The sequence below is a fragment of the Kogia breviceps genome, chromosome 5, assembly GCF_026419965.1.
Source record: "Kogia breviceps isolate mKogBre1 chromosome 5, mKogBre1 haplotype 1, whole genome shotgun sequence".
Classification (NCBI taxonomy): Eukaryota; Metazoa; Chordata; class Mammalia; order Artiodactyla; family Physeteridae; genus Kogia; species Kogia breviceps.
The window spans coordinates 51,467,667-51,495,249 of record NC_081314.1 but is presented as its reverse complement, the minus strand read 5'-3'; the positions used below and the strand labels follow the sequence as shown (position 1 = coordinate 51,495,249).

At 34.6% G+C, this 27,583-nt stretch overlaps 1 protein-coding gene across 1 annotated transcript in view; it reads left to right on the top strand.

Moving 5' to 3' along the window:
* The window catches only part of ZBBX (zinc finger B-box domain containing), a 116,784-nt gene that overhangs the window by 74,001 nt on the left and 15,200 nt on the right, over positions 1 to 27,583 (top strand). The window contains exons 10-17 of the mRNA XM_059064171.2: positions 3,623 to 3,743; positions 12,879 to 12,988; positions 13,369 to 13,469; positions 14,641 to 14,720; positions 16,356 to 16,495; positions 21,951 to 22,258; positions 25,691 to 25,844; positions 26,583 to 26,699. Of these exons, the coding sequence (XP_058920154.1) occupies positions 3,623 to 3,743; positions 12,879 to 12,988; positions 13,369 to 13,469; positions 14,641 to 14,720; positions 16,356 to 16,495; positions 21,951 to 22,258; positions 25,691 to 25,844; positions 26,583 to 26,699 (1,131 nt within the window). The remainder of the gene's footprint in view (positions 1 to 3,622; positions 3,744 to 12,878; positions 12,989 to 13,368; positions 13,470 to 14,640; positions 14,721 to 16,355; positions 16,496 to 21,950; positions 22,259 to 25,690; positions 25,845 to 26,582; positions 26,700 to 27,583) is intronic.

The following is a 27,583-nucleotide window of genomic DNA, read 5'->3' as shown; positions in this document are numbered from 1 at the left end:
TGGATGACCGAAGTGTACAGTGTCTTTTCTTTGTTTCCCAGTACCTTTTGAGGGAAATCATACCTTTAGAAGTATTCAATTTATTAATTTTATTACTCAGAATCTTGTTGAGGCTTCCAATTGCTTTTCATTAAAAATAAAATATTAGATAATAAACTTAAATCATGTAACTTAGTTAACAGCATTCAATTTTATGATTTTTATTTCATTTTTTTCCCAGTGAAGGAACTCTCCTTTTGTAACATAGTGTAATTCCTAATGTCAAGATATCACACACCTTATTCCCAATTAAAATCTGATTTTTTACTAAATAATGTTCTCTTTCAAATATTTTTCCTACATTTGTTCATGATACATCAATTTTGTTAATACTTCCAAGACTTTATTTGTATACCCTGTTTTAGTATGCACATCAACATAACTCTCATTGACTATGTTATTTTATGTGCCCTTTTATTTGTGCTTTCACATTTTGATGTATTTTTTACTTTTTTACTCTGAAAAGGATTAAGTCTTCTATAGAAATACCTTTTTGATTGTCTACTTTGAAGACATAGTATTTAAAAATAATAAAAGAACTGATGTGTTGTAGCTTTCCTCTATAGGCCGAAGATTGTGGATAAAGATGCTTGAATGGAATTGAACTGCCTGATTTCAAAGGAATCATGGAAACCTGGAATGGTAGAGGCCAGATGTTGGCATATAATTATCAAAGTTATAGTGGAAAAATTACCAAAATAAGGGGCAAGGAAGACTAGTAATTAGATTGTTTCAGTTCACAGAGATCTGTGGTACTAATTGGAGTACATAAGAATGAAAAAGTTTGTATAGACTTCTGTTTTTCCTATCTGAGTAGAAAATTTCCATCCTTATGCACGGAGACCCAACTTGAGCTACCATACTGTGGATTCAGAGTTTTTTATTAAGTTCTCAGCCCTAAACCAGACCACAAATCTGAAGCCCCTTGAGGTAGAGGTTGGGTCCTTTTGCAGGATTTTGTAGTGTGGTTAGAGGGTACACTATGAATCTTCCTCTAAGTTTTCACTACAGAACTTATGGCTATTTACCAGGATAAACATGCACTGAGGAAAGGCAATGCCCAGACCTTCAGAGGAGTTTTTAGATTCTGGGTCTGAACTGACAGTTAGAGACCCTGGAGACCCTAAGTACCACCATAATCCACCAGTCAGTCTTAGAGATTTATGGAAGTGGAATGATAGATAGAATCTTGTCTTTATTCTATCTCATAGTGCATTGGGACTGTGGGACCATTATGTGGTTATTTTCCCAGTCTTGATTCTTGGGAACAGATATACTTAGTAACAGGAATAATGCCTATGTTGATGATCTGACCTGTGGCATGAAGGTTGTTATGGTAGTACGTAAGTAGAAGACCTTAGAACTGTCTCCCTCCCTTGCCAATGTCCATGCTAATAAAATACCATGCCAGAAGCAATACCTGGGGATTGCAAAGATTAATGCCAACATCAAAGACCTGAAAGATTCAGGAATACTGCTTTTTATTATATTCCCATTTAACTTACTTATTTGGTACAAAAGCCAATGATCTTGGAAAATGATTACAGATTAGAGTAAACTTGATCCGATGATGATGATACAGGTCACAGTTGCTTTTCTGGATGTCGTATCTTTGCTGGAGAAAACCAACACATTCTCCATGGTTGGAGGAGGGAGACAGCTATTGACCTAGCCTAGGGGTTGATTTTTCTGTAAAGTGACAGATAGTAAATATTTTAAGTTTTGAGGGCCATTCAGAAGGGCCATACAACTCTGCCACAGTATCATGAAAGACAATATATAAACAAACGAGAGTGACTATTTTCTAATAAAACCTTGTTTATGGATACTAATTTGAATTTTACATAATTTTCACATGTCACAATATATTATCCTTCTTTTGATTTTTTTCAGCCATTAAAATATGTAGAAAACCATTCTTAGCTTGAAAGCCATACAAAAGCAGTGGGCCAGATTTGGCCCAAGGGCTATAATTTACTGCTCCTTGACATATCAAATGTATTCTTTTCTATTTCTATTAATAAATATAACCAGAGATAGTTTGATATCATATGGCAGAGGTTACAGTATACCTTCACAGTCTTGCTTCAGACCTACATTAACTCTCCAGCTTTCTAGCATTATATAGTCCCAAAGAACCTTGATTGTCTTGCTATTGCACAGAAGATAATGTTTGCCCATTAGATTGATGGCATGATGCTAAGTGGATTTTGTGAACAGGGAGTATCTGTTACAGAATGATTATATTGGACCCTTTCCATCATGGGTAGGGCAGTAATTTGTCCTCATGGGAAAAGCTACATATTTCAGAAAAGAATTTGCCTTCTCTTCCTGTAGTGTATCTGCCAGCAGAAGCTTTATTTGTCACTGTGGTGTCTTACACAATGAGTGTCTTAGATCAAGACACTCATTTTATTATGAAAAAGTTATAGGAATAGTCTCATACTCATGGAATTCATGGTGATGGGAGAAGAGTGAGTCACAGGTCAGATGCTTCATCTCCTTCCTCCTCATCACCCTTCTAGACTTGGGGGTTATCTCTCAAGCCAAGTGACTCTTCTCCATGACCTGGACAGAAAAAAAAGTGAGTCCACATTTTTTTTCTCTTTCGGCTTCCCTGCCAGGAAATATTTTGTTTTCTTATGAAAAGGAGGACTCACAGTGGAGGGCTCTCCTTTCTTCTATGACTTGCTCTTGTCCTTGACTCCTACACTTTCAGTTCATGCGTTCTGATGGTGGTTCTTAGAACATCCTCCAGTTGCTTTCTTCAACACTGCTCTAAACTTTGGGAAGAATAGGAGTGGATGACTTACATTCTTTTGGTTTATTTCTATTGCTGGCATTTGGCTAAAAGCTAAAAGCTATTTATTAAAGGCTGCAGTATGAGCTTGGGATTATTCTCTAGTTTCAGTCTATAAAAAAAATAATTGTTTCCCTCTTTACTACTTCTCTATCTTCTCCCACATTTTTCCTCCTGTTGTAGTCATTATGGAGAGAGGGCTAATATCTAGGAGGGTGGAGAGACTAGTAACTCTGTATTTATGCTGCTTTCTTTCCCAGAAATCTCCATCAGTTTTAAATATCTTTGAATGGTGGTTTTAATTTAGTAGTACTTCAGAAACATCTTAAGCATCTGGAAGTAAGTTGCCATGTAGATATAAATTCATGAGGACAGTTGTCTCCTCCAGGTGCCATTTTGAGTTATTTATTTTCTGTTTCCCATAATGTGTAAATATTATTGTCAGTGGCTCTAACACATACCTTTTTGTGTGTATGCATTTATAGAATATATAATGAATCTATTTGTATTTATCGTGTAAAATAATTAGTTGCTTTAAAAAACCTTGTGAATCATAAGATTTTTTTCATTTCAAGAAATTATTGAAGAAAACTATCTATACAGTAATATAATAAATCACCAATATTTAACACTTTTGCATCATTTAAGCCTAGAACTATTGATTATACAGACAAATATCAAAGCACATTTGCCTCTAAAATGGTGAGTTCTATATCTTGAGAGAAGATGTGGTAATTTGTAGACTAGTTACTTTAATTATGCATATTATGTTTATTTTTATAGAGTCATTGGAAGAATGTGAAGTACAAACTAATCTGAGAATTTGGACAGAACCACTTATGATTGAATTTAAAGAAGACAGTCTATCCTACATGGAAAAATTATGGCTTAAAAAACACAGAAGGTATTTTCTGATTTTTTGCATTATTAATAAGAAATGTAAAAGCTATTTATGATCTGTGTGTGACATGCTTTTTTGTAGCAATATTATTTATGTACTTCACATTTGCATAAATAATTTTTTTTTTTGCTGCATAAATAATTTAAAAGCAATATTAAATCCCTGTGAAGCTTCTACCATTCTGACAAGAATTTTAATTCTATTTATGTATGTAATGTTTGATTGATTTAGGGTTTGGCTTGAGAAATGGAAATGTGTATGTGGGAAACAAGGCACAAATATGGTATAGAATTTAAAAATAATAGCAAAAATAATGTGATAAATGAAAGATTACTTTGAAGAGGTAATTTTTGAGGCTGTACTCTTCAGAAACTTTTAAGTTACTTTTTATGTTACTTTTAAGTTAAGCAGACCTTTGATTTTATAGTTTTATTAATAATATTCAAATATATTTTATTCAAAGGCTATATCATTAGATGTAGCATTTCATAAATGGTTTAAAAGTTAAATATCAAACCAAAATGATGACTGAGTACATGTTGGAGTCATTCATTATTCTACCATGATATAAGAACCACATTGGGAGGTACCTTTAAAGACCATGGGCTCAATTTTCCCTATAGCAGTGCTACTCACACTTCATTGTGCCTATGAATCAGCTAGAGACTATGGCAAAATACAGATTCTTCTTCAGTAGGTATGGCTGGAGCCTGAGATTTTTGCATTTCTGAATTTCTGACAGCTCCCATGTGATGCTGCCGTGGATAATGCTAGTCTCTGAACCACATTTTGAGTAGCAGGGTGTTAGAAATCCTGTCTAGAATGTACCTGAGGAGTGGTTTTCAAGCCCTTGCTTCACTTCCAGTCATACAAAACCATCTCCTGAGATGGCCCACTCCATCCTTGGAACATTCTGCCTCCTATGATATCTCCTAGTGAGCTGTAATTTTTTCTGACTAGTTGCTAACTTGGTCCTAATTCTACCAATTAAACCAATACTGAGTAAAATGAATTTCTCCTCTTCATGGTATCCCTTCATATTTTAAAAAATCAGCCCTCATGACTTCCTTGAAGCTTCTGTTTGACAGATTACCATCTGCCCCCACGCCCCTTCAACTGTTTTTCATGGGCAGATTTCTTTTCTTTTAATTTTTTTTTAATGTTGAAATAAGACATGCAATCAAGAGTTGCAAAACAACATGAAGAATTTCCACTTGCCATTCATTCAGCTTTTCTAATGGTAACATCTTATATAATCATAGTGCATGTATCAACACCAAGAAATTAACATTAGTACAATATAAATCACTAAACTACACACTTTATTTGGATTTCACCAGTTTTTGTCACTAACGTCCTTATTCTGTTACAGGATTCAATTCAGAATCTCACATTGCAGTTTTGTCCAATCTCCTTATCCATTGCAATTCCTCAGTCTTCCCTTGTCTTCATGACCTGGACATGAGTACTTGCTGGGTATTTCATAGAATATACTCAGTGTGTGTCTATCTGGTGTTTCCTCAATTAGATTGAGGTTGTGCATTTTGAGGAAGAATGCCGCAGAGAGGATGTACCCTTCTCAGTGCATGATATCACCAGATCATACTATCAGCAGATCTCATCACCTGGATGTTAACCTTGAACACATGGTTAATGTGGTACTCACCAAGGTTCCCTGCTGCAAAACCACCCTTTTCCTTTCATAATTAACATTGTGGTCTGTTCAAGCTGTCAGAATACCATAGACTGGGTGGCTTATAAACAACACACATTTATTTTTCACAGTTCTTGAGGGTGGGAAGTCCGAGATCAAGGTGCCAGCAGACTTGGTGACTGGAGAGACCCAGCTTCCTGGTTCATAGAGGGCTGTCTTCTCACTGTGTCCTCATAGGGCAGAAGTGGTGAGAGGTCTCTCTTGGGGAGAGACTAATCCCATTCATGGGGGTGCTACCCTCTTGACCTAATCACCTCCCAAAGGCTCACCACCTAATACCATCACCTTGGATTAGTCTCTCTTGGGGAGAGACTAATCCCATTCATGGGAGTGCTACCCTCTTGGCCTAATCACCTCCCAAAGGCTCACCACCTAATACCATCACCTTGGAGGTTACAATTTCAACATAAGAATTTTGTGGGGACACAAACATTCAGGAGAGAGCTTTCTGCTCCTTGCTCTCCACCAGTTTATGTCCTGCTCACATGCAAAATATGTTCATTCTATCCCAATAGCGCCAAGAGTCTTAACTCCTTCCATCATCAACTCAAAATTCTAAAGTCTTAATTCTAAAGTTTTATCTAAGTATCATGTAAATCAGGTATGGATAAGATTCAATGTATGATTCATTCTGAGACAAATTGCTCTCTAACTGTGAACATATGAAATCAAACATGTTCTGTGCTTCCAAAATACAAAAGTGGGACAGGCATAGGATAGATATTCCCATTCTAAAAGGGAGAAATTGGAAATAAAAAAGAAGTAACAGGTCATGAGCAAGTCTGAAACCTAGCAGGGCAAATGCTATTAGACCTTAAATCTTGAGAGTATCCGCTGCTGTCCGGGCCCACTGGGATAGAAGCCCCACTTCTGGACACACTGAGGCAGCAGTTCTGCCCCCAGCTTTGCCTGGCAGGGGCTGGGCCCCCAAGGCTCTGGTTGGCCCTGCCCTGTGGCTTTGAGTGGCCCCATTCCTAAGATGGCTCTGAGCTCGGTGACATGCCTGTGACTCCCCTGAGCTTGAATTGTGTGGCTGTTCTAGTCTGGGGTCACAAGGGCAGCCTTGCCCCCAGGGATTTACTGGGCTGTTGCTCTAACGGGGCTCTCTGTGATGGGAGAGATAGCCCTGATGATTTCTGAATTGCCTTCAGAATCATTCTTCCATTGTCTTGGATAATAGGTCATATCTTCTGTTTAGATGGCTAACTGATCTCCCTGTGAGATGATCCTTTGGCCATATACTTCCTATTCTCTCCTGTATAGGTTGTGTCATACTTTTCAATATAAATATAAATAGGCTGAGAATGTTCCAAATCTTTAAGTTTTGCTTCTCTTTTGATTAATTCTGTCTTTAATTCATTTCTCTCTTCTTTGCATTTTGTTATGAGCAGTCATGAGAAACCAGGCCTCTCCATCAACACTTTGCTTAGAAATTGCCTCAGCCATATGTCTAATTTCATTACTCACAAGTTCTACCTTCCATAAAACACTAGGACATGAATGCAATTCAGCTAAGCTCTTTGCCACTTTATTAGCAAGGATTGCCTTTCCTCCATTGTATGATAACTTGTTCCTTACTTCCATCTGATACCTCATCAAAATGGCATTTACCATACATATTACTACTGACATTCTATTCAGGATTACTTCGGTATTCTTTAAGACTATTGAAGCTCTTTCTACAGCTCTCTCTTTTTTTTGAGCCCTTACCAGAATTGTCTTTAAAGGTCTATTAATAGCAATGTAGCCTTTTCCTAACATGAACTTCAGACCTCTTCCAGCATTTACTAATTAGCCAGCTCCAAAGCTGCTTTCACATTTTAAGGAATTTTATAGCAGCACCCCACTTCTGGTACCAATTTCTATCTTTGTCCATTTGGGATGTTATAACAGAATACCATAGACTGGGTGGCTTATAAAAAACAAACATTTATTTCTCAGTGTTCCTGCAGTTAGGAAGTCCCAGATCAAGATACCAGCAGATTCAGAGTCTGGTGGTGGCCTGCTTCCTGGTTCATAGGAGAAATCTTTTCATGGTGTCTTCACAGGGCCCTCATGGGCCTCTTCTATAAAGGTGCTAATCCCATGTGGGGACTCTGCCTTCATGACCTAATCACCTCCCAAAGGCCTCATCTCTTAATACCATCACACTGAGTGTTAGAATTTCAACATATGAATTGGGTGGGGGGGGACATAATCACATCATAGTAATAAATATTTTAGGGGAGATACTTTGAGATGATGCAAAATTCTGTTTTTCTTTAAACTTTCATCTACTAATTTTAGCATTTGTCAGTGGATTTTGCCTATAGCAGTTATTACTCTGCTGCTCTAGTGGGGATTTTCCATTTCCTCTATTCCTTCTACATTTATTAATTGGAATTCTTCAAGGAAGAATATCTCTTTTCCCACTTTGGTTTATTTATTCAATTATTTATTTATGTGGACTCATGGATATTTATTTTATTTCGGATTAATATCCAATACGATTGTCATTTATTTTTTGACTCAAGTTCCTGCTTTGATCATTGAGATCTCTTTCAGGTTGACTTCTCACTCCTTTCAATACATTCTTGCCCTTTTTTGTTTGTTGGTTGGTTTGCATTGAACATCTCTATTTTTCTAGCACCTGAGATGCATTTTCCTGTCCTAACCTGGGAATCATTTTTCCAAGGAAACCTGATTCCTGTTACTGGAGACTGTTATTCAGAAACCAAGATCTCAACTTAGGTATGCACCTTGCTACTCAGGAGCACAGATCCTAGGTTTTCTCAGAGAACATCTAGGAGATACATGTATATATACTAACCCAGGATACACACACAACTAAATTTACTTCTGTACCTGTCTACCTGGATATCTATTAAAGTAAACATGAGTTCATATTCATACATCCAAACCAACAACTGGTTCATTTACATTCTCCCTTTGCTTATTTGTGGTTTCTTTCACCTGCAGTGAGAATCCTGGCTCTCAGTATCTATAATGTATTTATTAATTTATCACCCTTAATATATGTGTAAAGAAATTTAGGAATCTCTAACTAATATCACTGTGAGAAACAAATTTACCAATTAGAGTACACTGTGTATAGTGCTTTCTATAGTATCCAGTCAAAATCTTGTTTTCCAAAAAAGTTGTTTAGGCCACGGCACTCATTACTTTCCCATCTCTTTTAGAGTGGTTCTACCATTCTTTGGGGGTATGCCCATATCCTGAGTACTTTTAAAAATTTGAATAAAATTGTGTACAGTTCTATGGGCTTTTGCCAATGCCTAGAGCCATGTGTTCACCACAGTACTGAAGAATACAGTTCCATCACCCCATAATCCCTCATGCTTCCTCTTCCTTTTGTCAACTCTTCTTCCTCAACCCATGGCAACTCTTGGTCTGTTTCCATCCTTATACATTTGCCTTTTTCTGAGTATCATGTAAATTAAATCATAAAATATGTAGCTTTTTGCATCCTTCATTTAGTAGGATGCATTTAAGATTCAGCCATGTTCTTGAGTGAATCAAAGTCTGTTCCTTTTTATGGTAGAGTAGTATTTCATAATCATGGTATATATTTTATCCATTCATCTGTTAAACAACATCCTGCTGGTTTCTAGTTTTGGGCAATTATGACTAAATCTATTATAAACATTTGCATGTAAGTTTTTGTTTGAATATAAGTTTTTAATTTACTGGGTAAATACCTGGACCAGGATGGCTGAGTTATATGGTAAATATATGTTTATCTTGATGCGAAACTGCCAAACTGTTTCCAAAGTGACTGAATCATTTTGCATTTTTTTCTGCAATGTGTGAGAGTTCCACACAAGGATGCTCCACATCCTTGCCAGTGCCTGGTATTCTCAGGTTATTTTTTCTTCTGATGGTTGTTTTAATAGGTGTGTAGTTATATCCCATTGTGGTTTACATGGCAGGGTTTTAAGTTCATACATAGACTATTCTGGTTATTCCTATGTAACTCTTGTCCAAGTTGTCTATATCTCTTTTAAAGTATTATGTCCATAACAGTATTTCAGGTGTGAAATTTAGTAGTGTATATCTGTCAATTGCCTCTTTCTAGCTTAGGAATTAGTACATAAAAGTAATCCCAGGGTCACTTATCTTTTTTAGTGGCTACCTTTCAAGTCCCTTCACACTGAGTTTCCTATACATTAAAAGAAGAACACTTTTGTTAAATGACTGACTTCATTTCTGTCTATAATTGTCATATTTTATAAAAGGCTTAACAGACTTATAAATATATGTTCTATTGCATTTTGTTTTTATATCACTTTTCTGATTTGGATAGTAATGATTTTTGTATTTTACCTGCCAATACGTAAGTGTTAATAGACCTTAATAGCAATCTTAATATCTCCAGTGGTTCTTTTTGTTGTAGTTGAGATAACATTGGTTTACAACATTATATATATGTTTCATGTGTGCAGATTATATTTCACACTGCAACCTGCTCACGTATACACTGCAACCTGCTCACGACCAAAAGCTTAATTTCCATTTGTTACTGTGCAGTTGACCACCTTTACTCATTTCGCCATCTTCTACTCCCCTTCCCCTCTGGTAACTACTAATCTGTTCTCTGTATTAATGTGTTTGTTTTGTTTTGTTTGTTTATTTTTGATTTTTTTATATTTCACTTATGAGTGAAATCATTTGTCTTTCTCTGACATTTTTCACTTATACTATCAAGGTCTATCTATGTTGTCACAAATGTCAAGATTTTATGTTTGCTTATAGCTAAGTAGTATTCCATAGTGTGTGTGTGTGTGTGTGTGTGTTTGTGTGTGTGTGTTTGTGTGTGTGTGTGTATAACCACATCTTTATCCATTCATCTGTTGCTGGGCACTTAGGTTGTTTCCATATCCTGGCTACTGTAAATAAAGCTGCAAAGGGGTACATATATCTTTTCAAATTATTATTTTCATTTTTTTCAGATAAATACCCAGAAATGGAATAGCTAGATCATATGGTAGTTCTATTCTTAATCTTTTGAGCAATCTCCATACTGTTTTCCATAGCGGCTACACCAAATTACATTCCCACCAACAGTGTATAATGTTCCCTTTTCTCCATATCTTCTCAAATATTTGCTATTTCTTATCTTTGTGATGATAACCATTCTAGCAGGTGTGAGGTGATATCTCATTGTGGTTTTCATTTGCATTTCCCTGATGATTAGTGATGTTGAACATCTTTTCATGTGCCTATTGGCCATCTGTATGTCTTCTTTGGAAAAATGTCTATTCAGATCCTCTGCTGATTTTTAATTGGGTTCTTTGGGTTTTTTGTTGTGTATTTATATATCTTAGATATTATTTAGATATTAGTTCCTTATTAAATATATGATTTGCAAATATCTTCTCATTTGGTAGGCTGTCTTTTCATTTTGTTGATGGTATCCTTTGCTGTGCAGATGCTTTTTAGTTTGATGTAGTCCCACTGGTTTATTTTCTCTTATGTTTCTAGTGGATCTTTTAAATGCTAGGAAAGTTTCATGAAAGAGATCATACGATTTGGATGTAGAGTATTTTAAAGGTGGATATTAAAAATTAGCTGGTATTTCTACTCCAGTTCCCCTACTCTTTTTATTATATGTACTTCTCAGTTCTAGCTGATCATCAGAAGCATAGGGGGAGGTTTTTAGAATGCTGATTTCTCCTTCTGGCCCCAGACAGACCCCAAAATCAGTGTTTTTAAAGATGGGCATGAGACTCTGCATTCAAAAAGATCTTCTCTGGTGATTCTGATGCAAACAGCCTAACACTGATTCACAGTGTTAGAACCACTCATCACAAGTATGATTTGGTCAGTTTGGTTTCCCCAGATGAATTGGCCAATGCTCAATACATATTTGTTTAAATTTTAAAAGAGGAAAATCTGGTAAGGTAATCCTATTCTAAAGCATATGTCATCTTTTATTTATGTGGCATGATCTTTTAACAAAGCAATCCAGAATGTAGAGTTAGTTTATTGACTAACTAGTTGTTTGTTCATGGGCAAATCACTTTAATTCTCTTGGTCCACATTTTATCACCTGAAAAACATCGAGTTTGGAATAAATAATCTGAGGGACCCCTTCAGCTGCAGTGCTCTATTAACTGGACTCTCTAAGTCTTTGGTTCAGGGCTTTCCTCCTAAAATTAGGTAAGTTTTCACTTCATGAAGGAGTGTCTGGATATGAATACATTTATGTGTATCAGTGATTGAATTTTTAGTACAGTATATCTATGTCAAACTGGAAAGAGGTTTCTGGTGACCAGATGCCAGTTTGTCTTTGACCTTTACTCTTTAATATTTTCCATCATTTAATTAAATTATGGATGTAAGATGACATGCTTTTCAAAGCTGGATAATATATAAATATTTTGGAGTGTTCTGATATATACATTATGTATACTGGGGAAATGCACATAGTCACAGTTTGCCAGGAGATCATTAAATTTTTAGTACCTTTGCAAATTGTGAGAGAGGCAATATAGAGTAATGATTAAGAACATGGGCTTAGGGAGGCAGACTGCTTGAGTTCAAATTGTCTGTGCTGCATTTACTACCTGAATGACTGAACAAGTTGGTTTACTTCTTTGTGCTTTAATTTTCTCATCAAACTTAGATAATATTAGTGCCTATTTAATATTCCTGTTAAGATTCAGTACCCCAAATTGTTTAGAACATAGCCTGGTACATTTTTTATATTATTGTCACCAGCTAATATTATTAAGAAGGCCCTGACTTTTATATGGGGACTCCATGAGCATGCATAATCTAGAAGAGCTGTGTGGTTTCAGGGCAGTTAAAAAGTGACTCCCTTGTCCATTGTTTGGGACTATCCTTTGGAAACAAATGCACAAGACCTCTAAGAATTCCTGTGCTTCATTGCCTTGTATGTGAGACAGGCCATATCAGACCTCATTGTTAACTAGATAATAGATGCTACACCCGGAACACCTCACATTCTTATCGTGGAAGCCTATTTTATTACCCGACTGGCTTGGTGGAAGTTCAGAAAAATGTCTTCCGTTCTCTTAGAACTATCAACATAATGCCAAGTCTGTGAGGTACAACACACCTTTGTAAATTAGCTTTTTAAACAGTGTGATATGTTTCATGGATTCCATGTGTTTTTTTGCAAAAATACTGAATTCTATCATAACTTTGATTTTCATCCTAAAGGAAAAACAATATGATATGAAATTAAAAACGTGTGATGTTAATTTGATTTACAAAATTATTTTAGTGGATTAAGATTATGTTATACAGTTGTACTTTTCTTCTGTGAATTAGAGGTATGGCTATGGTTTTCATTATTAATTTTGTAGACTCACTTGTTTGTGAAATACATCAAGATCTTGTTTGGAGAAATTTCAGATAATGTACTTTAGGCTTTTAATTGCTTCTTTCTTGTTTTGTAGAACTCCACAGGAGCAACTTCAAAACATGCTACTGGACACCTTTACACCTCAGTGTAAAACCAGTAGTGAGACACAGTGTTCTCAGAATGAAAATGATGAAGATAGTGATGGTTAGTTCAGCCTTGATTAGATATTTTCAAATTTGCTATTTCAAATTATATACACTGAGCATTAATCAGCATCTGCTTTTGGTTTTCTTTACTGTATCATTCTCAACTGCACTGCGTACACTTTATCTCCAGATCAAAATCATGCACACTCTCCTTGCCGTTCTCTAGATTTACTTTGCCTTAGTTTAAATAGTTTCATTTAAAAATTGAATGTTAAGTAAATGTGTATTTTACTTGAACTGGGAAAATTGACAGTATTTATACCTTTGTGTGGATGCACAGGAGAACATTCTTCTTCTATTGTTGCCTATGTTATTTGAAGATGAATCATCAGGTAAGGTGTATGTTTTGATGATATTATTTTTAATCTTATTTTCTAGTTGAAGATATCAAAATACAACCCCCAGCTCTTTTTCTGCCAGTAGAAGAATTAAACAGAGAGAGACCTGAACCATCTCTAAAAATAGTCGAACTGGATGATGTAAGTTCATAATGACCACTCATATTACTTAACAAACAGGAAATTCATAACATACAGTTACAACTACATGTTATTTTCAACAAGATTTCTTGTTGAAATAAATTTACAAGTATATAACAAGTATTATAAATTTATAAGTTTGAATTTAAATATGGTGACAGGAATACAACAGACTATTATTTTAATGTAGACAGTAAATTTGTGAGCTAAATTGATATTGTGTCATAGTATGGGAGATGAGAAGACGTTTCACTCTTTTAACTTGTAGAAATGTAGTTTAATGTTTGTTTTATTTAGTTCTCTGTGTTATCAGGCTTTTTAACAAAGACTATTCTCATTATATGATATTTATTTTATAAAATTTGTATAAATTTAGTTTGTTGATTGTCATTTAATATTTTCTATTTAAAGGAAAAATAGTATTAAGATTTAAGGGATTTAGTATAATAATAACTTGAATACAAACCTCTAGAAGACACCAGGAAGAATAAGCTGGAGCTAGAGCCAGTCAGAGCTAGAGCTCCAGGCTGAAGGGTTAAGTTGTGATAAACTCAGTGCATTTCTGACTTTCTAGTCCTCTAGTAGCTGAGTATACCCCCTGTCCTCAATGTTGCTCTTACTGTGGTTGTCACAGAGAAGGACTACAATGAGGAAGTACCTTTTTAAGTACTACTTTCTTCTTGAGGTTAATAGCTTCTGCTGTGTGTGCGTGTGTGTGTGTGTGTGTGTGTGTTGCCTAGCAACATTTTTATTTCTGCTCTGGATAAATTGAAGATTCTGAACAAATAAATACATACATGCATGTGTATTTGTGTGTGCTCTTCATTAAATTGTTGATGCATGTGGTATGACATGCTGGCCAGCGAATGAAAAACATCTTAGTCACTGACCTACTTGGCACTTAGTAGTTACAAAATAAAACCTAAGTTGTTATATTTGGTTCTGGGTGTGATAGTAGTAATAAATGTACTGACACAGCGAAAGCCCTCAGCAAATATCTGTTGAATTTGTTTAGTTCTCCTAGAACTAATGCTCTATGGCATGTAGTCAGAGAGCTCATGACATTTCTTTGTGAGAAAAAAAAATCTCTAAATATTATGCACAAATTAGCTGGTTAATGTATTATAAATTTGTTGAACATACTAATATTATACAACATGCGTTTAATAAGACTGATGGAGCCGAATTTGAAGAACTGGGAAATGTTGTGCCTTATAAAGTTGAGTTAGCAAATGCAGACAATCAACAAAGGTAAGATCTTTCTAATTCACTTTTGATACTTATTAAAAACTCACAAAAAATTAACTATCTCTTGAGAAATTCACAACATAAAAAAATGTGACTTTAATGTTAGAATGTATTTTATTTAAACTATGTTTAAATTTGGGTACAATATTCCTAATATTTATCAGCATTCAGTAATTAGAAAATTATCTGTAATGATATGTTTATACTCTTACCTAATATCTGGATTATTTAATAGATGCTTCTGAATTTAGGAATTGTTATTATTTGAAATGGCCTCCCAAGTCATATATTTCATATGAACTTCCTTACTTTCTCCAAAGATACTCTTTGGATTTTTCTTCAGTTTATTATGAACCCTAAATAAAAACAGGTACATTAATAAGTTGAGAGACAAGAAAAGCCCCCAAACTATAGATTACTTCCTAGGTAGATTTTACTGTGTGATAAATTAAATAAATGAGTTATAATGATTCAGCTTGTAAAATTTTTTTAGAATTTTTTCATTTCCAAATGAAAAATAATATCTAGCTGTATCTGTTAGTAATGCTAAAAATTATTCTAATTCCTCTTTGCTGTTGAAACTTTAGCTAGGATTTCACATGTTTTGACTACAAAGCATTAAGTTGGGTAAACAGCAGAATGAAGTTCCTATTAAGTAGCCCCTACACCGATTCTTTGTTTATATGTTCAGATCACCTTAGGCCCCTGTCAGCATTTTGGAACAGCAGTGGGCCTAAGTGATGCCCTCAGACCCAAAAAGCCCCACGTTTGGACACATAGACTCAGATATTTAGCAGCAAATGTGCTTTTGGCAGGAGACAACCTTCTGGTCAGTATATAAGTGGTTTATATGCACGACTACTACTAAGGAAATGGATTTCTACTCTCTAACTTGATTCTTTTATATAACATCACAAGTCTTTGCTTTGACCTCCATGTTAGACAAGGCAGAGAAAGTTACTGATTACGGTTTGGCAATAGTTTTGCATCTTGGGTTTGGAGTTGCCCATAGAGCTTCTTTTCTAAGAGTCATAAAGCATCATAAGTGACACAAGAGGACCTTTTTGGTTAAGCATTATCCATGAGTTTTTATGATGGTACTATGTAGAGCTTACATAAATATCAAGTATTATTAAATATATTATTCCATTTATAGAAAATGTTATTCAATTGTAATTATGCTTGTATATGGTAATCTTCATTAAAATTGAGATATAAATACCACATGAGGCTTTTGAACTCATATAGTTCATGATGAACAAATAAAAAGGTTATTTAATTAATAAAACCTTGATTTCATGAGCTTGATGAGATTGAAAGATAACTCTCCATTTTTAGAAGAAAGACCATGAGAAACCAAACTTATTTCAGAATATTTTTAACAAGAAACTGTCAATTAAAAATTTATAGTTAAATCAGGTTTGTCCCCGTTGCCTATTCCCTTTAAATTCATAATACTGTTTAGTTACTTGTAGTTTAGAATTTGTCCACAGTACATTGAAGGAAATATTAAATTAATGTGAATAACCCTATTCCCTTAAGGTTTTACTGTATTTATTTTAATAAGCTGGGTCTTTTAACGTTTTTATATATAATTTCTTTCAACTCTATTTTTTTGCTTGTCCCTAAACATGAAAGTTGCACATTTCATGATTATCAGAATACTTTTCTATATGAAAATGACATCCATCAACATCATATTTTCACCAAGGGAAAAACACACCTCTTACATCTTCATCTGAGCAACAACACTTCTTATTGTAAAGATAACCCAAAAGGTAACTTTTTTTGTTGTTGCTTAATATTATTCATGGTGAATGTTAGTAACTTAATAAAACCAATAGGTATTGCAGTATATAAAAGCTTTGCCTATTTTGCTGTTCATTTTAAACCCAGAAGATTTAGTCCTCAGGAGAAAATTGGTTGAAAATACATAATATTCTATCAAATACTCTTTTTGGTCAATGGACAATGGTATTTGTATTCAGAGGAAAAAGCAGCCAGTATAGGACTACTCTAAAAGTTATTATGGACTGAGCTAGCATTTAACATAGATGGGCTTTTAGTGACAAAAGTCTGATTGATACTCTTTTGTCCTCCCTCCCTTGCACTAAATCTTTTCCTAAAATATTTAAGTTTGTGTAAAGTTTCACATTAGTGATAAAACCAAAACAAATCATCTGTTTATATATCTACATTGTTATTGCTAGTAGTACCCTTGGGATCTACAGATTAGAATACTGTGTGCTAATGTCTGGTTTTAATTTCTCGATGCTTGAGATCATCATTTAAAGACAGTCATAGCAAAGTATCCTGGCCTGCGAGTGAGATTTTGTTTTCATTTCTGCCTTAAATTGCTGTGTGACCTTGAACATGTCACTTTCTTTCTTAGATCTCACTTTCCAAAACTAAAATATGGGAACTAGATTATTTCTAATCTGCTTTTATCTATTTAGGATTTTATTTTATCTACTTAGGATTTTCAGAAAAACCAATAAATATATCTTATGTGAAGAATTTGAGAGATGCCAGAGATCATTATTTAAAGTGACTAGTTGTAAAACTGATGATTACCTTTTCATTGGGTAACAGATGGTAGAGAACAATGATTTGTAGTAATCATGCTGATTTTAACATTTTCAGCTAGGAATAGGAAACCCCTAAATCATAATACAATGAACTATACCCACAGGGGAATTTAGGGCTTTACAGGGCTCCAGGTCTAAGCCAGAAGGTATTTTTAACCTACCTGGAGCATGGAGTTCCAATTGCCTTTGGGAAAATGCTGAATACAAAAGCCCATTAAGTGTTACTTTAAAGATACTTAATTTATTTGAATAGACTTTATTTTTTAGAGCAGTTTTAGGTTCATAGGAAAATTAAGCATGAAGTACAGAGTTCGCATATACCCTCAGACTCCACAAACTCATAGCTTCTTCCACTATCAGCATCCCAAACCAGAGTAGTACAAATTACTTAACAATACTTTGTTAAAATCAATGAACATAGACACATCATTTTTACCCAGAGTACACAGTTTACATTAGGGTTCACTCTTGGTGTTGTACATTCTCTGGGTTCGGACAAATGTATAATGACTTGTATCCAACATTATAGAATAATACAAAGTAGTTTCAGTGCCCGAAAAATCCTCTGTGCTCTGTCTTTTCACACAAACTTCCCTGCTAACCCTTGGCAACCACTGATCTTTTTACTGTCTCAAGTTTTGCCTTTTCCAGAATGTCATTTAGCTGAAATCATACAGTAGTCTTTTCAGATTGGTATTTAAAGGTGCCCCCATGTGTTTTCATGGATTGGATAGCTCACTTCTTTTTAGTGCTGAATAATATTCCATTATCTGGATGTACTACAATTTATTTATACATTCACTTATTAAAGGACATCATGGTTGCTTTCAAGTTTTGGCAATTATGAATAAAGCTGTTGTAAAAATCCATATTTGAGTTTTTGTTTGGACATAAGTTTTTAACTTATTTCGGTAAATACCTAGGAGCACAATTGTTGGTAAGAGTATGTTTAATTTTGTAAGAAACCACCAAATTGACTTTACCACTTTTCATTCCCACCAACAGCGAATGTGTCTTCCTGTTTTTCAAACCCTTGCCAATATTTGGCATTGTCAGTGTTTTGGATTTTTGCCATCCTAATAATTGTATAGTGGTATCTCGTTTTAATTTGAAATTCTCTAATGATGTATAATGTTGAGCATCTTTTCATATGCTTATTTGCCATATATATCTTCTTATTTGCCATATATATCTTCTTTGATGAGGTGTCTGTTAAGGACATTTTTAAATTGGGTTGTCTGTTTTCTTACTGTTGAAAATTTTAGAGTTTTTTTCTATATTTTGGATAATAGTATTTTATGTATGTGTTTTGCAAATATTTTCTCCAAATATGTGGCTTGTCTTGTCATTCTCTTAGCAGTGTCTTTCACAGAACAGAAGTTTTTAATTTTAATGAAGTCCAGCTTATCAATTATTTCTTTCATGGATCCTGCCTTTTGTGTTGTATTTTAAAATGTCATTACCATAACCAAGATTATCTGGATTTTCTCCTATCTTCTAGGAGTTTTATAGTTTTGCATTTTACATTTAGGTTTATCATTCATTTTGAGTTAATTTTTGTGAAGAGTGTAAGTTCTGTGTCCAGATTTATTTGGGGACGTATGGATGTCCACTTGTTCCAACACCATTTGTTGAAAAGACTATCTTTCCTCCACTATATGGCTTTTACTGTTCCATCAAGAATCAGTTGCCTATATATATATATATATATTTTTTTTTTTTTTTTTTTTTTTTTTTTTTATACGCGGGCCTCTCACTGTTGTGGCCTCTCCCGTTGCGAAGCACAGGCTCCGGACGCACAGGCTCAGCGGCCATGGCTCACGGGCCCAGCTGCTCCGCGGCATGTGGGATCTTCCCGGACCGGGGCACGAACCCGTGTCCCCTGCATCGGCAGGCGGACTCTCAACCACTGTGCCACCAGGGAAGCCCAGTTGCCTATATTTAAGTGAATCTATTTATGGATTCTCCATTCTGTTCCATTGATCTATTTTTATATTTTTGCTAATACCACTTTGTCTTGATTACTATAGCTGTGTGATAATTTTCAAAGTTGTATAGTGTCAATCCTTCAATATTGTGTTGCCTATTCTGGGTCTTTTGCCTCTCCATATAAATGTTAAAATCACTTTGTCAATGTATATAAAATAACTTGTGGGATTTTTATTGGGATTGCATTGAATCTTTAGATGAAATTGGAAAGAACTGACATCTTGACAAATTGAGTCTTCTTATCCATGAATGTGAACTAGCCCTTTACTTATTTAGTTTTTTGATTTCTTTCATCAGAGATTTCTAGTTTTCCTCATGTAGATCTTATATTTTTTTAGATTTATACCTAAGTATTTCAATTTTTTGCATGTTAATGTAAATGGTATTGTGTTATTAATTTTTAATTCCATTTGTTCATGTTGGTATGTAGGAAAGCAATTGACTTTTGTATGTTGACCTTGTATCCTGCAACCATTCCATAATCACTTAGTAATTCCAGAAGTTTTTGGTCTTTTGGATCTGTACATAAACAATCATCTAATCTGTGAACAAAATCAGATTTATTTCTTCCTTCCCAAACTGTACACTTTTACTTCCTTTTCTTGTCTTATTGCATTAGATAGGGCTTCCAGTACAATGTTGAAAAGAAGTGGTAAGAGTGGACATCTTTATCTCATTCCTGATATTAGAGATAATAGTTTCTTAGTTTCTTATCATTAATTATGATATTAACTGTAGTTTTTTTTTTAGGTAGTCTTTATTAAGTTGGGGAAATTCTCCTTTGTTTATAGTATGCTGAGAGTTTTTATCATGAATGAGTGTTAGATTTTGTTGAATGCTTTTTCTGCATCTATTGATATGATCCTGTGATTTTTCTTCTTTATCCTGTTGATGTGACAGGTTAGAATAATTGATTTTTGAATGTTGAACCAAGACATCTATTTTTTATGACTTAAAAGGGCTTCTGATGAGACTAAATTAAATCATATCTATACTTTCTGCATTGCATTTTAAACATTATTAAGAGGCTGTGTTTTCACCTTCTTAGTAGCAATAAATCCTAATGGAATTTTACAATCCTGCAAAAATATTGTAGAGGTTCGTTGTAGACATTTATACGTAGGAAATGGCAGCTCTTTCTGCAAAAATATTAGATTCAGATAATTTCTTTTCAAGTTTAGTAGGAAAGTACAGCATTACCATGAAAGTTTCATTAAATTGAATAGCTTTTTTTTTTTTAAATTTTTTTGTGATATGCGGGCCTCTCACTGTTGTGGCCTCTCCCATTGCGAAGCACAGGCTCCAGACGCGCAGGCTCAGGGGCCATGGCTCACTGGCCCAGCCGCTCCGTGGCATGTGGGATCTTCCCGGACCGGGGCACGAACCCATGTCCCCTGCATCGGCAGGCGGATTCTCAACCACTGCGCCACCAGGGAAGCCCAATTGAATAGCTTTTATAAAGTTTTTCTATAAAATATTTCTCTGACATACAACTTATTGCATTTCTCACAGTACTTGTTCAATTTAAGAGGTGATACTGGAAGTGGAAGTTCTAAGTACTGTGTGTAATTGCTGAATTGTATAAATATTTGATTGCAACAAGTAAGTCCTTTGGGCTGTAAGGCAGAGTTTGTATCACTGGAGACTATTTTAGTCATAGCCTCTACTATTTTCACAGTCTATTTATAGAGATAAGACATGTATATTGGAAAGAGAATAAGGGATAATCAGATGAAGCTGTATTCAGTCTGGATAAATATGTGTGTGTGTGTGTGTGTGTGTGTGTGTGTGTGTGTGTGAGAGAGAGAGAGAGAGAGAGAGATAATGAAAGCAATATGGTACAAAGCTTTTTAAAGCATTTTTATTCTTAAGAAAATCTAGAACAATGTTTCATAATCCTGGTTGCACATTATAATCACCTGGAGAACTTGGTGGAGGGGGAAAAAACCAAAAAACAGTACTTAAGTCCCACTGTCAGTGTTTGATTTAATAGGTTTGGGGTCAGGCCCATACGCTGACGGTTTTAGAGTACCTTCAGATGATTCCATTGTGCAGCCAGGTTGAAAACCAGTGATCTAAACCAAGTGATTTTTTAAAGCAGACATAATGAGGTGGGTGACCAATATAATCTTGCTCATTTTGTAGTTTTTTAGAGGGAGGTGTCCCAGCTTAAACATTTCTGTGCCCCTAAATGCTGCTGTTCTTTCATCTGGCAGATTTCCCTTTGCCCTCTCCTCATCACTAGTCATGCTAAGCAAAAGAGGTAAAATGTGGGAAATAAGGTTCCCTCTGTATTATTTCTCATAAATTGCTGATATAAAACTTGAGTGGGAGAGAGGGTAGGAAAGTGGGAATTGAACCACAGGCTGAAATGAAAATTTGCATCAATTTCAAGGTTGCATTACAAAACAATATCTTGTCTCCCTCCATTACTGTAAATAATTTAGGCTTGAATATGTATATATAATTAACATTTATGAACATAAGCCATGTAAAAGCATTTTAACACTGAGAACTCAGTAAAGAAACATTGGTTTAAAAAATAGTGTTTCTTGATAAAGGTTTATAGTACAGAACTTTTGGTTAGTGAACAGTTTTATCAATTTATTTGTTTATATTTATTTATTTAACTTTTGTAAATATGTGTTTTCAACAGCAGGAACTTCAAGTGCAGATTTTGGTGACATTGTGAATCCTGATGCTTACTCTCCTGCTGTTGAAAAATTAGAGGAAAACAGCTTTTTTGAGAGAAATTTCAAAGAGGACAGCATAGATATAGAAAGTAGTCAAAAGTATGACGATTCCTGCATATCACTTGAGAGCAAGGATTCTTTGCCAAGTACAGGTTTAGAAAAAGCCTCCATTAAGGGGAAATTATCTCAAGAGGACAAGGAGCCCTTGGAATTTAGCAATCTACATGAGAGGCCAAACTCTGAAGATTCTAAAACTACAGAGTCACCACTGGTAAATATCAATTATGTTTATTTATTAAAAATTTTATAATAAACATAAAAAATTCATATTGACACATATATTCTTAAATGTTACTTCCTATTGAATTTAAAATGTGCGACCTTATAGTTGAAGAGTAACTCACATGGGAAATAATATAAATGACTTGCAGAATAAATTGTAATATGGTAAATGCCATTATAACAAATGATTTTCTATGACAAATAATTTAAGACCCACCTCACGCACCATAGTAAGAGTGCTGTTAATTTTCTAAATGAAATTCATTATTATGAATAATTTACTGTAATAAATCCTTTCTAGCTTTCTACTCTATAGTCACTGGTTAAAATGAAAAAAAAATGCAGTTTTTGTAGATAAAACCAGTTTTTGTGCCTTAATGTAAATATAAGGTTGGAAAGGTCATTCTTCAGGAATATGGCTAATAAAGAAATAGGGGTGTAGTTTTTGTTTCTTCTTAGAGAAAAAAAGATAAAGCAGTTCATTATTGCCAAATTTAAAAACTATATTTGAATCTCTGTTCTATGTACTAAAAATCTTAAGTAATTATGATTATTAATAATAAGTTATTTAGAAATTGGACAAGTCAAATGTTAAATTATTTAGAAATTGAGGAAGTTAAACACTTTAACCACACTTTACAGTCATTTGTAATGAATCTCCATGGTGCCCAAACTGAAGGAGGGACCAAAAAAGTTGAAGAATGAATATTGAGTTGCTGCTACTTCTGCTTAGGGGTTTGGATTTCTATGCCCACTTAGTGACAGGTCTTTTTCCTTTTCAAAGTGAGAAATTAGAGTTGAGACCTCTGCAAAAACCTTAGATCCCTAAAAGTCTGCTCAGTCTCTGAAGGAATACACAAGGAGACATACTCACAGGTACAAGATGAAAGAAAACTGATTTCTGCAGGGGATCTGGCCCAAGTCAATAAATATCTTATCTGAAAAATGGAAATCTTGGGCTTTAATCCAGCTTCAGTTTAGAGTTTGAATGTACATTTCTTACTTGGAATCTGCAAGCCAATAAATTAACATGTTGATAGACATGTTGATCCATGTCTATTGATGCCCTGATGTATCTGGCAAAAGTAAACCCCAATCCCTTCTAGGAAGACATTCCCACAATTTAGCCAATAACATATTCCCCAAATCAATACCCATGGCAGATGAGCTTCTCCCTTTCCCCCAATGAAGAAAACAATTAATCATAGAATGAATTTCTGCAAACAGAACAAACAAGGACTCTGATTTTCCAGTTTCCACAGGGCATCATGCAGAGGGCTAGGTGACACCTGCACATGCTGTGTGCTGTGTTATAAGAGAGGAATTCTGAGCATATAGAACCCAATTCTTTTATACTAGGTGTCAGCCTGCCTGACCTCTGCCCTGGGGGGGACATTATTTTCTGTAACCTAATAAAAGACATTTGACAAAACTCACAGATACATAATCTGTGGTAATTCACATAATGGAAAGCAATGTAACAATTAAAATGAATGAAACATAACTACTTTTATTAACGTGGATACATCTCAAAAATGTGAGTTAAAATTTAAATATGAAAGGATACATAGAGTATATATAAGTCTGATGGCATTTTTGGAAACATTTAAGATAATTGGAACTTTTTATGGATACACTCAGATGAAATAATAGTCGAAAACTTACATTGTTAATAGTGTATGTCAACTTCAATACAATAATGCAATAAATTCTACTTATAAAGTCTAATATATATATATTTTGGTATAGATATTGGAAGCAAGTCTTTTAAATTACTGATATTGTGTGAGAAAGTTATATTATGTGTTGTACATATCTATATATTTAATGTATTTCATCATTAAAATTGAAATGTTAAAAAACTACTAATAATTTTGATCTCTTATGCTACTATTATAAAACAAATAAGTGGTAAATGATCATATCATAGAACCACAGTGCTTTACACTTACTGGTAGAATCTACTTTCTTTTCATCCCTAATGACTCTACATGAACTGCTTTTACTTTTCCCCTGCCCTAGCAGAAACCATTCCCTGAGCAGAAACTATTTAGAAATCAGTTATGCTCCAGTAGAAAATTCAGGAGTGGACAGTAGGGGCAATTTTAGGCAGTGGCATTACTTGACTTCAAAATGGAGTATAAGACAGTACATTTTGCACTTCAGTTTCCAGAAATTGAGTTCTTCATAAAGGTGTGGAATTGAGTACTAAGTTGTAAAGCAGCAGCAGTGAGGTAGGGGCATGTGCCAGGAAGAACATGGACTTGTCAGGGGCTCTTTGTTTTGCATCTGAAACTTCCAATAGTTAACTTGGTGACATTGGGCAAACAAGCAGATTCACTCTCATTGCTCTCTGTTAGCCTAGACTTTACAAGAAGCTTCCATATTTTCAATTGTCTAATCCAAATATGAACTCCACTAGAGCTGAAGGGGTCCTGTGAATTTTTGATCAGTGTCTGGGAGAGCCAGTGAAGATGTCATGAGTAGGGTGGATTTGGACTTGTCTTTGAAGGAAGTGCTTTATTCGTCACTAGCTTGGTTTTGTAATATGATTTATATGATTTATACATTTGAATAGAGTTATCGTAATTTTCTTTGTGTGATTACCACCTTGAAACAGACTGCATCTGGGCATTAGTTAGATACATTAGGGAACTGTTAAATACTGATAGCCACTCTGATTGTATTTTAAGTCCATCCAGAGCTCTCACTGGTACATCTCTAATCTGTTTCCTACTAGACCCATGTACATTTTAATCCCATATTTATATTCTTCCCTAGGATCAAAGCATATCAAAATATGAATTCATAGGGTGTTGGAGTAAGCCTAGACTTCAGATCAGCCAGATCTATATATTCAAAATCTAGGTCTGCTAGTTTCTACCTGTATAAACTTCACACATTACTTAGCTCACCCTTGCCTCAGTTTCCTACTTGTATATTTTATTCATGGTGAATGTTTTGTTAATTTGGATTTTCTCTGTGACCATGATCAGATCAGATTTGTTTCCATCAGTATTTTACTTTCGTCTCTGATTTTATTTTATGTATAGACATAGACACTACTAGTACAAAAGCATAGCATATGAGAGAGACTCTATTTTCCAGAGTAATTTATGTGCAAAGACACTGAGGGAAGAAAATAAAGGAAAGAGATAGGAAAACTACTTTTTTTTTCATGAACTTCTGTCCTCCTTAGATTTGATGGCAACTTTCAGATTATTACTGTAATTGTGGTTTATGCATTTTTCTGAATTTACTCTATATAAATGTTGTGTTATTACTTGTCTCCACAACTGGAACCTAAACTTGATGTGGGCAGAATCCATGCCAAGAACATAGTAGGTGCTCAGTGAATTAACATGCTGGTTTGTGTGAATGAGATAAAATAAACTTAACTGTTGAATATTTTGTTTCCTAGTTATTACAGGAAATAGCCCTCAGAAGTAAACCCATAACTGAACAATATCAAGGACTTGAAAGATTCTTTGTTTTCGATAAAAATGAAAGACTCAACTTACTTCCTTCTCATAGCTTAGAATGCAACTACTCCAGTACTAGGATTACAATTGCAGGTAAATTCAGACATAAAATCAGACGGCCGGTGGACCAAGCTAACAGTTTTCTGACACCTTTTTTTAAAACAGTTTGTCAACATCTTAGGAGATACTGGGCAGTTCTGTTCAACAAATAAATCATTTTCTTCTTTTCTGTCTGGAATTATTAACCCTGTGTGAGTTGCCATATATTTATATTTAAGACTACTGTCAGAAAACATGGCTATAATGAGACTGAGAGAGATTATTTTTGTATTTTAGAAGTGTGGCCCTAAATAAATTAATAGTAATTCTTCAAATCACTTGATTGATTATCAATCAATCAATGTTAACTATTGTATGATAATTCTTAAATGCCATCTTAAAATCTTAGGATCTGTGAGATTTCTGAGACATATCCATAATTTCCTTTTAAAGCCATGTCTTGGTGTCACCTGTATTCTTAAATTTCCTATGTATTCAAATATATTTTTTCACATACAAATGATTATATTTTATGTTATATTGCTGTATACTTTTAAAAATATTTGTTTCTGTTCAAACTTGTATGCGTGTGTGTGCAATGTCTTTGCAATTTAGAATTTATTCCTTTTGTTGTATAATTATGAGATTTTCTTTCATAATATATACCTCACTGTTATAAATGTTTTTTAATTTAGCTAAATATTATCCAGTAAGGCAATACATATAATAAAGCAACAATATGGATGTCTCCTTGTTCAACTTTATATAATTTTACCATTTTTCCATTTATAGGAGACAGAGAATGGATCCCAGACCATAGCGTAAGTGCCTATGCTGATAATGCAGTTGCCTTGGGTGTTCTGAAGCGGGCCCAGAACCCATCATCAAGGAGAACACAGCAAAAGACTGGTAAGATTGGCTCTAAGGCTGCAGTGCCATATTGGTGGCTCACTTCATTTATTAGTTTGTCTCTTAGCAGTTTACTAGGCACCTGAAAATTCGTTTTTGCAGTTACTTAATTTAAACTTACTCATTTAAACTGTCCTGGACTTTTCTTCCAAAACCAAAAAACCAAGAGTAGTCTTTATTCTTCTCAAAAACATAAATTTTACAGTCTTAGCTCCTTTCTTTAACAATGTATTAGAGAATAATATTTTTAAAATGTAGCTCAGGATATGGCATATATTTTGAACAACTCTTATAAAATACATGCTGGGTTTCATTACACTTTCAGGAAAGAGTATATCTATACTAGATTTTGCATACTCCTCTTCTTGATTTGTATTATGATCACACAAAGCCGTAAGATTGATACTTGCTGCTGTGGTTAAGAAACCTCTGCTTTAAACCTGATGCTTAATATGTTGGCCCTGGAATCTTGATTTCAGTTCATTAACTCTATTTTCTAGCCAAAATAATTTCAAGATTTTCTATAGGATAACTCTTTCGACATATTGAATGCTCATTGCTTTATTTTCCTAGCGAGGATATGCAGAGAATTTTGGCATGATTAAAATCAATAGTATTATTAGATCATTATTGTTATCCTAAAATACCTTCTGATGTAGGTTTGCTTTGTGCTGAATTTCATATGAAGTTGTAATAGATGACTAAGGAATTAAGGCAATTCAATACACGTGTTGAGTATGTTAGCACTGTGCTGGGTCCTGGGAGAAAATGGTTGCATAAGGCACGTTCCCTGATCTTCGGGAGCCCATGGTTTAGGAGAAACACTTGACAAAGGGGACTGTTTGCCTTCGTCTGAAAGCCATCTTCAAGCTAGAAATTTAATT